The sequence below is a fragment of the Pseudopipra pipra genome, chromosome 6 (genome assembly GCF_036250125.1).
Source record: "Pseudopipra pipra isolate bDixPip1 chromosome 6, bDixPip1.hap1, whole genome shotgun sequence".
In the NCBI taxonomy this organism is placed as follows: domain Eukaryota; kingdom Metazoa; phylum Chordata; class Aves; order Passeriformes; family Pipridae; genus Pseudopipra; species Pseudopipra pipra.
Genome location: NC_087554.1, coordinates 55,581,920 through 55,593,495, shown reverse-complemented (window position 1 = coordinate 55,593,495; position 11,576 = coordinate 55,581,920). Strand labels below are relative to the sequence as shown.

The window sequence follows — 11,576 nt, the reverse complement described above, 5'->3', positions numbered from 1 at the left end:
GACTTTACTATGGCTTTTGGCACTGATGCCCATAACATCCCAATACACAAATGGATAATGTGTGGGCTAAGTGGGCAGTGAGGTGGGCTGAAAACTGGTTGAACTGCCATGGTCAGGATACCCAGCTGGGACCCAGTCACCTGGGGTCACTACCTGGGGGTCAATAATGGCACCCGCATTGTCATTAATGAGCTGGATGATGGGACAGAGCACACCCTCAGCAGACTGGCAGACAACAACACAAAACCGAGAGGAGTGGCTGATACATCAGGTGGTTGTGCCACCATTCAGAGGGACCTGGACAGGCTGGGCCAATGAGTCAACAGAAAGCTTCCCTGGAGTTCCACACAGGGAAGTAATACTAAACCAAACCAGTAACTCCTTAAAGAAACTCTAATTGATCAGGAAAAAAGATATTACAAAAATAATAACCACAGTAGCTAATCTCATTCAATGTGTAATTTCACATACAATGACGGCCCACTTAGAGCTCTCAGCCCTTACAGGATCTGAAGGCAGGTAAATTAAGTCTCTAGCTGAGTCCAATTTCCTACTATATGTCCTAACACACTTCATAATCTGAATGAAATCCCAAGGAGATCATCTGACCAGAATTCTCTAATCAACATATTAGGCCTTTGTACTGGAAAAAACCCAAACAACATTCTACTTGAAATACTCAACTAAATGATTAGCTTGCCCTTTTTTTTTTTTTGTGGACAGTTACATGTCAATTAAAATACTCCAGAAGTTGGATTCATTCTCTTACTGAATTCAGTTATCTAGAAGACAGGCATTTTGTCTTAACTAATTTGTTTAATACTTAGTAGTTAATAATTTTATAGTAATCAGAATTTTCTGAGAGGCATAGTACACATCCAGCATTCACAATGGTTAACCATGAGCTAAAAAAATACGTTTTTGTTTGGTTTTGGGGTTTTTTTAGTTCTTCTGTGTTTGATCTGCTGACAGAGAATAGCCAGGTCAGAGTTCATGCTGTGCCATCAGTTCTTCTCAGCGTGCAGCCCCAAGAGTCACAGCTTACAGTGACAAGGGAAGCAGATGCTGTGGGGCTGTGCATTGGGCTGTGCAAGTTTCTTTGAGGGGTGGTTGGGACCAAAACTTTTCTGTAAGAGCAGAGGGCCCACTGAGATGACAATGGCATTGAGGTATTTCCATGTTAAAAGGTGGTGAATCCACTGGAATTGCATCTCTACCACAGGTGACAAGTCTCATAGAAACCCTCAGCTGCTAAAACACCAGTGCACATGGTAAGACAAATCCTGATATGACATTAAATAGTAACAGAACTAGTAGGTGGACTGCTCTGCAAGAGAGGCTGCACACTCCTCAGTTTTTTAGGCTTCAGATCGTTATTTCTTGCCTTTTTTTGGTTCTGCCAGAAAGCAGCAGCACTGGGCTCTGTGCAGCACTGATCACCACTCTGAGAACAGGGACATCACATCTCTAAGCTGGCTGTGTTGGCAAAGGCACTGGGAAGGCCAGTGACCGTTTGACCAAGAAACTATCCTGTCTCAGCCTTGGAATTGTAGCTCTAGAAAAAACACCAATGGCACAAAACACGCCAATCCAGACACGGCAGGTCAACAGCAACACTCAAGTGACTCAGCAAGGAGAAATTTCCAGTTACCTCTCCTTCACCTCTGGGATGAGCTGGAACAGATCCTGCACCTGGTGCCCAGCAGTCTGGCACCAGTCTGGAGGCACTGGCAAGGGCAGGCTGAATACAGCCTTAGGCAAAGTAAGAGAAGTGACTTGGCATCAAGAATGAAAACACCATTGGAAGAAGGCAGGCAGGGTAAATGAGCACCAAAGTGCAGCATGAGTCCCAGGCCTCACAGAGGCTGCAGGCAAGATAAACTATTGATGATTTTTAAGGCTTTAGAAAATGAAACAAAACTAATAAACCCCATCCTGACATATAGGTAGGAAAAGGGAACAAATGCCAGGATGAGTTAATAAAGCACAAGCTGTGATCAACCCCACCAAGGACAGGAGTCTGCTGTGACCCACACCCCAGCTTGTTGGCAGGAGGTAAAGGCAGAGGGCAGAAACCTGTGTCCTGATGAGGGCAAAACAGTCTTCCATTTGGAATTTTAGTGGCACAAAAAAATGATGTAGCCTGTGCCTTGTTTCCTTGATTCTGCAGCCTGCCCAAGTCATGCTTCACTGAGTCCCACCAACTCCAAAAATCCCTGTCTGTTATGTCCTCGGGCACAGTGATCTCACCCTGTCATGTTCTTTCTCCGTGCTCTTGGGAAATCACTTCCAAGGAACTGTCTTCAGAGGCGGTGTTCCTTTTCTTCTATTCATAGCTGTCTTAATCACACGTTTTATTCTTCCCTGCATGGTGTTCATTATGCTGGCTCATGAGTTTCTTAGCTCATCAATTCTGCATTCTGTTCAAACTCAGTCAAAACACCTACATAAATAACTCAATGTACTGGCTGAGCTTAAGTTACAATAACACTTATTTGAACAATATGACAGTCATCAGACCAAGGTGTAACTAACTGGGAAGGGGGAAGAAGGCAGAAAGTTTCTTTGTTGCTCTAAAATCTTCGTTTGTTTAGCAAGTAATTTTTCAACCTCATTATATCTCAGAAATTCTCTGAAACAGGAGGGGTGCATTGTCAAATGTGGCTTCTTCGCTGTATCCAAGGGAATAAGATCCTTCCTAAGAACTCCAATAAAAGCAGCATTGTTAAATCCAAGTTCCCTCCTACCTTTCTGAGGAGTATGAACTACTGAAAAGTTCAGCGAGGGAGAGAGAAATCATGCAAGTGCCAATTAACACAACCTGTATTCTGAGCTGCTTACAGTGTCCAGCGGTGTCAGAGCCTTACACAGCATCATGGACAGCCTTAAATGTGCAGCCAGGCATTCTGTGGGAGCTCACAATTCCTTATTTTGTTGAGAGTTAGAAAGGACTCTCCTGCTCCTCATAGGGGCCCTGCAAGTACCATAATTTAAAAACTAGTTGGGTTCTGGATTGGCTGGAGCTCTTAAAAATTATGTTCAACTGCAACTGTTAGGGTGCTGGCTGCAGCCCTCAGTATTGTGTGTTTCTAGTTAGAATTCAATCTTTTATTTTTACTAGTTGATATTTTACTAGCCACTGACACAATTTAGAGTTGCATAAATAAAGGACCAGAACCCTTGCTGGTGTTATTCTTCTGTCAGTTATCACAGGAACCTGGACCACATGGCCCAGACTCACGTACACTGAGCCACCCCTGTTTGAATCACAAATGTTCCTGGCTCACATCTCTTTTTACTGCCACTAAAAGGTAGAAATCCACATTGCAGCCACCTTTATAGTGTAGCCCTAGATAAATTTCCCTTAGCCTCAAACATTCTTTGAATGAGAGGAAAAGTCAAAGGTCATTTTTCTGTAAATGCCTGCTAGTGTTAACAGCCTCTCCAGCCCCAAAGGTCCTTTTTATTTCAATTCCATAAGTCACTAATAAACAAAAAGATAAAATATACAACATATCCCCTTTTAACCCTCAGCACTAAATAAAATGAGAACTGAAGACCATGTCCAGTACCTCAGGATATTGGCTACTTTGGCCAAGTCTTCTACTGTCATGCTACATCAATCAAGCAGTGATGCATATTCTGGGATTGCACAGATAATCCTTCTTGTGTTTAGAGAGACTATAAAGAACAAAATTACATAATAAAAAAAAATTATTGTAAACTATAGCAATTTAACTGCTTCTTACAGCAGATAATGTGGCCCTAAGTTATAATCTTCCTATATTCCAGAACAGTTTGTGGCAGCTTTTTTCATTTACTTTAGACAAAACTACTTCGGATTATATTAAAACTAGTTATGGAAATTATTCTGAACTGAGAAAGCTTTTTTCAAAAGGCACACAGCTCAAGTTGACTGTACATCAGTCCTGAGATAAATACAGGAGTTGTGTGATACCATACTAGAAGATCTAAATTAAATATAACTGGATTTATAGTTGTCAAGCCATCACATGAGACTATATTGTTAGAGCAGAAAAACAGAGGGAAAAAAAATTAAGGACTATCTCAGTTCAAATAAATTGAAAAACAATAACTTGAAATCTGGCATCAGTAAAATTAAGACCAAAACTTACATTTTAATGTGAAAATAAAAATCATAGCATCATCAGGGAATGCCTTCTCACACATATGCACAGAGGAAGTATGCAAGAAGTCCTTTCCATTCTGATTCCAGTTTGTGTACGAAAGCTCACAAGAGTGTTACAAAACATCCATCTCTGGATGGATTGTTTTGCTGTTGTTCCTATCCTTTAGCTGAAAGCATCTATTTAGGAAGTGTGAAATCTTCCTTCCAGAAGGACTTGTGTATCCTCTGGAAGCTCCCCAGGCTCACAGACTGTGCTTCCCTGTGCAGATTCCTCACCCTGCAGCACTGATATCCTATGGAATGTCTCTACTAATGTATTAGCTTCGGTTCCTAATTTTAGGACTTGCTATCAGCAGCAATCACTTTGTGTTTTTCCCAGCGTATTTTCTACCTCCTTCTCCTTCATAAATAAAATCCAAGCAATATCTGCTCCTTAGAGAACTTGTAACATCATCAGATGTAAAGCTGCCTGTTCAGTTCCCAACATACCTGGCGACTGGGCAGGAGGGGGCTGTTTGCACAACTGCTGTCGAGACTAAGTAAAACTAGTTCAAGACAGAGCTAACATCTTCAACTACGGAAAGCAGAGGAACTCCCTGAAGCTATGTTCTGTGATCTCTTGAAATGTGTGCTGTGGAAGATACTGTCTGTATAAAGAATTTTAATAAAATCTTATCTATTTTTCCTGTCTTTTAAATGTGGCCTTTAAGTCCTTATTAAAGATAGACCAAGAAAGCCCCAGAGATACATATGTGCTGTTCATTTCCTGATTATGCACTCTAGATTTTTGCTACTAACAGAGCAAAAAGAGAAAAAAGAGCTTTGTAAATGCTGAAGTATTGCCAACAGCTGTACCGTTCCTTTTCCAAACACAGGTATCCAGGGAGAAAGGTACCCCTGGGCGTTTTATTCTCTGTTTAGCAAGAAAACAAAATGAGAGAAGTGAAGTATTTAGAACCCCTCCATGGAGTGCATGAAGAACAAACACAGGAGAGGAAAAGAAAACCCTCACAGTGGTGTGTTTGTGGAGCACCTGGGGCTCATCACTGTGATTGGCACAGAGACAAGTTTCATTAGCATTGCATGAAAAAGACGTGAACTCATCTAGCCATGAGTGAAGAAGGCTTGACTGCAGTTTTTTGGAGGAAAAAGCAACCTCTGCACTTTTGGGAGGGCAAGAGAAAATGAATACTAGCATTGCAAGCATCCTATTTACCTCCCCTCTTTCCCTGGACCAAGTGGCAACTCCTCTTCTCTCTGTCCCCATGGTGACCCACTGGAAGGACTTGTTTGGGTGAAGGAATGGAGGCCATAAATCATCAGGGGGGCATGTGGTGTGCGCAGCTCACTCCTGTCCTGCTCACCAGTCTGATGGCAAGCACTGCAGTGAGCACCAGTACCCCCTCACTGAGCACCAGCACCCAAGCTCAGCTCTCTGCCCCCTTGGATAAAGTCCCAGGGTGCCCCACTGGCTCAAGAAACAGGCAAGAGCTCATCCCTGTGCCAAGAAACAGCTGGCAGGACTTCCTTATCATGGGGATGTGAAGCCACCAAGGAGATGACTCTCATCCTGTAAAGGGAGGACCTCTGGGAAGGTGCTGTCCTTGCCCTGCAGGATGAAAGAGCTCCCTCAGCAGAGGGAGCAACCACCATACCGTCTGTTTCCCCAGGATATTGAAGTTACAGCTTTTACCAGACTAGACAGACATGCCTGGAGCTTGAGTGAAAGCTAAATATAGGAGCATCAGACAGTGATGACAAAAACACCTACCCATGTGGCTGCGCTCCGTGACTGAGAAAAGAGCAGTCTAACTTCCTCCAGACTCACCAGGTAAGCTCAGAGGTTGCCTCTTCCCTCAACACTCCTTTGGAGGATTAATATATACCTTTCTATTTCCTCATATATATCCTCTTTGCCTCAGGTTTCTTTCACTTATTAACCACTTTGGAGTTTCATCTGCTTTTTTCCAGGTTCTTTTACAGAAAGGAAACTCCACATCAAACTACACCTGTCACAGTCTACACCAACACCTGTATCCTGGTTTAAACCATGATTCTGTAATTTATCCTAATTCATTTGGCCTTTTTCTGGCATTTATATGCAGACTGGCATCAAAATTTAATATGTTGTAAGGAGTGTGGCAGATGCACAAATCCTCAGCATGCCAGGCTCTTTCTGAGTGAAAAATACAGGGGAATGGAGCCATAAGAATACACTCTTCAATTAAAAACTTATGTAGTAAACCAGTTTCAAGGACCAACCCAGGTTATCTCCAGAGCTACAGTTCTAAATTTATCCAGAGATGCTCCTCTTCCCCCATCTGCATTTCTGTGACAGCTACCTACTTCTTGTTCAATGAACTAACAGAAGGGGGCTGAAAAATCTCACTACTGACCGCACACAACAGGATTTTTCTTTCCCAAGATTACACAAACTCTCCACAAATGTCAGTTTTAGAGAAAAAGTCTCATCTTTAGTTAGCAAATTGCAGATATTCTAGACTTTCCCGAAGGCAATCCTGTTCACTCAGACCATCATCTGTGTGACTGAACAGCCCTTTGTCTCACCCACTTCTCATTCTGGGCACATCAGAACGATGCAGGAGGAGGTGGTCAGTGTAAAGAAACCTAGGACACCTGACCCAGGGTTAAGCTGAGCCTGTTCTGACTGTGCTCACTGTGCTCCCTAAAGTCACCCCAGGGCAAAGCCTCCATCCCTTCATTATTCAAATTCCATTTCCAGCCTTCCTTTTCCTGGTAACTGTCAACTCTCCCTTTGTCTGCTCTACAAAGAAAAGTTCCTGTAAAACCCACAGTCAAGCTTTAGGAATAGGTAGCTCAGGTTCCTACAGCAGCACCACTGCACTAGGAAAGATCAACAGTTCTGCAGGACATACAGGCACTCACCTGCCCCTCCATGAATCCTGTACAGCTAAAAAAGGACAGTCCTGTTTTCTCTGGGAATAGATGAAACACCCACCTTAACTTCCCCACTCACTCTCTCTGCAGAGAGCACAGTGCCATTGTGCCAGTGGGCAGAGGCTCAGCTGGAATCTGTTGGGTTCATTCAAACAACCCTTGTCCCTACAAACACACCTTTTGAGGAAGGAACTGTGAATCTCCAAACTGTGCTTCCATCCTTTTCCCTTTCCCTGTGCAGGGCTGTTCATCAGAACAATATGATTCCACTGAAAGAACAGAGCAAGTGCTCTCCAGCAATATCAAGACTCAAGAAAAGTAAAAAGCAGAGGTGCCATTTCCTTCATCTTCTGGCTACCTCTGGGCACTGGGGGTGTCAGCTGCCACAGCTCACAGGCATAGGGTTGTAGGTCCCTTGCACTTTGAAGAGAAGGCAAGACAGAGGCTGGAGCTCAGAAGGAGTCTGGGCATTCCAGGCAGCACCTGCCTTGGAACAGTTTCCTGGGACCCAGAACAGATCCACTTCTATTCCCCAGCTCCCCTACCAGCCTCTTCCAAAATGCTTTCTGGGTGGCCCTTAAAGATGCAGAAGGCCCTAAGCAGAGCCTTCAAGCTTAGCTTACATGGGTAGTGTCTGCCCAACCTGACCCTCCTCTGCCCTTCCCCTGTTTCAACCACCAGCTCAGGAGGAGAGTGACACATTCTTGCTGCTTTCTTTGTTCTTCATCATTTCCCTGTCTTTACCACTCTTCCCTGTTCAAACATTATCTTCTGCCACCATCTACCCACTGCACAACCAAAACCATTCCAGCTCCCAAAGTCTCCTCCCAGGTATACAGGATTCTCTTCCATCTTGATCTGTCTGCATGATTCATCTTGCTTAAAGCAGAATTATTCTACCAGCAGCAGGCAGAGGAAAAGAGGGAACGGGTCTTCTGCCAGCTTGCTCCTGTTGCTGCTTCTCCTGTTCAGTGTTGTAGACAATGACCTGGTGAATTCTTTAAAGCAGGCCCTAAGGTCATCAGCAGGTATGGAGAGTCCATTGCCTTCATAAATGCTAGTGAAATACATCAGAATTTTAAGAGTAGAAGAGGTCATTCTGATGATATTAGGTGAACCAGATACTGCAAACTGGATAAAAATAGGCATTCTTTCAGTATATTTTCTCGGTTTCTGGAATTCAGGAGGGTAAGCAGTTCAAGTTTCTCAATTTTAACAGTTATTGAAGAATCTGCCTTCTCTGAGTTCCAACTCATTTATTTATATATTTGGTTTCTAGCACAGCCTGTGGCAGTAAATTCCAAAATTAATTACATGCAATGGCAAAAAAGCTCCTTTTGATTTAAAACTGCTATCAGATTTCATTGTAGCTGTGGGGGGAATTATGAATAATAGTCATTGCACATTGTTTCAGGCTCCAGAAACACCTATCAATTCAGTAAGAGCATTAATCTGACCACTTATAGATTCAAATATTTCTTGACAGATATTTCTAGATACATTGGGCTCAATGATGAAGTACATAAATGTGGATCATCACTAATAAATTGTGGTGAAATCTCACTCTGCTCGATGTTGGTGCACATCTGGAAATAAAAGGAATCCTGACAAGCAGTCATGGCCCTTTTTCTTAGGGAAGGAGCCCCCAAAAGGCACAAAGCTGACTGGGATCATGTCTATAGCCATACAGACACTACTATTTTACAATGCTTCTTTCTCCTGTGCAACTGGAGAGGAAAATCCTGAAGCTGCTTACCTTCAACTTTTTTAAGTGACTTTGCAGTGCTGTTGAAACGTGACTCAAACCATGAAATACAACAGCTGCTCTTTAAAAATTATTATTATGTATTCCTCAGGCAATAAATTCAGCCTGGCTGGGAGATGCTAAGATGTTCTGTTTCCTTCAAGGGTGTCCTGTCACGTGTCACATCTGCAGGTGCTTGATGTACCCAGGACAAAACTGGGAGCTTCTTTGAGTTCTCAATACAGAATTTTCATTTCTCAACTGAGCAAGGGCAGGTTATGGGTTAGTGCACTGGGAGGGGAGTTGGCATTATCCACTCCTCTCACCATAAGGAAACCTTTCAGCTGTGTGATGACAGGAACCATTAGAGGGAGAAGCAGCACAGCAGCCCCCGCCTGGTGGCAGCACATGCACACGGGACAGACCCTCACACAGAAGTAATAGAGTTTAAAATTAAAAAAATTTAAAAATTCTCAGTGTTGCTTATGTGAAATAAGTTCTATTATTTATATCATGCCTTTTTTTATTGCCAACTTTCCTTTTCCAGCAGAAAGTCCCATCCTTAATAGGTAAAGCAATGATTTGAAATCCTGCCTGTTTCATTTGTCCCCAAAGGTGCAACACTTCATTGGCGTACAACACTCTGCTGAGAAATCCTCTTGTCTAAGCCAGCTGAGATACAGTTTTTCTGTTTAGACCTGTCTCACTAAGTATTCTGTTTATAATTCCCAAGGATCAGTAAAATAGGTCTAAGGGAGTAATGCTCTAATAAACCACTAAAATTGCCTGTTGTACAGTCACCCCTCTGTTTAAGTACAGCTTAAAATAATTTCTTAGTTGAAGCATCCCCTTATTTTCCCCAAATCTGCCACTTCTTTATGGTGACCACTGATTCTTCCTGTCCTTAAGAGGATGACTGGATATTATATGACCTTCAAACAGTGAAGATGAATACTTTTCCATATACTGTTTTTGGATTCTTGTATTTAATGAATGCAATCACAAACCATTAATAACTAAATTTAGCTTTTATTAAGCATGGCTGCACAACAGAAGAGACAAAAACATTTTATTTCACTTCTGCATTTTATTCTGAAACCACTGACCTCATTTTTAGGACTAAAGATCTCGCAGGTAAGAATAAGAAGAAAGAATGAAACAATGTGCCAAGAATCAGTAATTCAAAAGCATTCTTCTTCCATACAGGAAAATAAATCAGGTTATGTTTTGCTGTATGAAAAACTAATGAAAAAATTATATATCAAGTTGTAGTTTGCATCAGAACATAATCTAGATCATCAGTTTCCTCTGACTTCCAGTTTTTGGTTAGGGAAAACCCCAAACCCCTTTGTTGCATGTATTTTTGAAAAACTAATGACAAAGAAAACAGGAAAATGCAACTTGCACTTAAAGGGGGGGAAAAAAAAAGTCATGCCTCTTGACTTATGAGCTTTTAGACATAAAATGAACAACTAAACCTAGATTTGCTTCATCTTTCATGTACCTTGCAATAAACCTGCTCAGAAGTATTACTGAAGTTTCATCCTGCTTTACATCAGTTTGTTTTATGAATAAACTTGTCTGCTCTAGGCCAGCAAACCTTAACTTTTTCAAAACCACACGAACACATTCCAAACCGTATTTCAGTACACTTACACTAATCTTAAGGAACAGTCTTGCAAAACATGCATCCAAGACAGAATTAATTTTTAGACTAGTTGTAATACCTCATCCTCTGAAAGACTTCTAGGAATACTTAATCATTCAACAAAACAAGCTTGTGGAGCTGATAAACACTATTTCCTCTTTCACGCTGCTTTTCAGACTTGTCAACAATACGCTGAGAATCCACCTAACCAAAAGAACCAAGATGAAAGTCAGAATGCATTTCTAGTAATTTTTTCCTATATAACACAGTTTTAAAAAAGTCTTGAACAGTTTTGAGTTTCAAATCATACAGGAATTCCAGTTCCATGCCACACATTGCAACAAAAGAGCCAGTGCTGTATTTCATGGTTTGCCCAGAATACTACTCCATAATCAATTCCAAGGCATTACAGGTAGTATTTTATGTGATGATATAAAAAAGCTGTCCTGAGATTCTTCAAATGCAGTGGGGAAAATCCTGATCCAAGGCCTGTACATTATCTTCTAATAAAAACTGAACACCAGTAAAAGTGAATAGGAGATTATCTTCATAATTCCAAGGATAACTGAATTTGAAATATGAAAATAGAAACACTTAGGCCTAAGGCAGTATATTACAATACATTCTAAAAAAATGCCTTCTATAAACAAGTGCCCTTGGTGCTCCTTCTCTGCCCCTCTTTTCAGAGGGAGGGACCCAAACCCCTGCTTTATACCCCCCTCAGGGTGGGAGAGGCACAGGGAGGGTGTGTGTAGCACTTACTCCTGCACTCAGCAATTCCTCACCTGCTTTTAATTAAGAAACTGCACTTTTTCTTCAGGAGATCTAGTGGCCTGAAGAGGCCCTCACAGAAAGAAAGGTAAAATTTCTAACAGAGTAGGAAGCTATTCAGCTTTATGAAACTCTGCTGGGTCTCTAGAAAACTGGCCTCCTGCCTGATCCCACCACATCTGTTCTAAAACAAGCCACATTTCTCTGCACCTAGAAAGGAAAAGCCACCTCAAAGCACAGCATCTCAAAACAAAACTAAAATGCACTGCATTCAGACAAATTCTATACAAGGAAAATTTAGCTATGGCTGCTTATTAGAAAAAAGAAATAGAACATTTTAACTT

The 11,576-nt window shown here is 41.8% G+C and overlaps 1 protein-coding gene across 3 annotated transcripts in view; it reads right to left on the bottom strand.

The window, feature by feature from the left end:
- Positions 1–9,822: 9,822 nt before the first annotated feature.
- TDRD9 (tudor domain containing 9) overlaps positions 9,823–11,576 on the bottom strand; it is a 71,738-nt gene continuing 69,984 nt past the window's right edge. For all 3 annotated transcript variants that reach the window (XM_064659281.1, XM_064659283.1, XM_064659282.1), the window contains one exon: positions 9,823–10,665. In XM_064659281.1, coding sequence (XP_064515351.1) covers positions 10,570–10,665 — 96 coding nt within the window. In that variant the 3' untranslated portion in view covers positions 9,823–10,569. The remainder of the gene's footprint in view (positions 10,666–11,576) is intronic.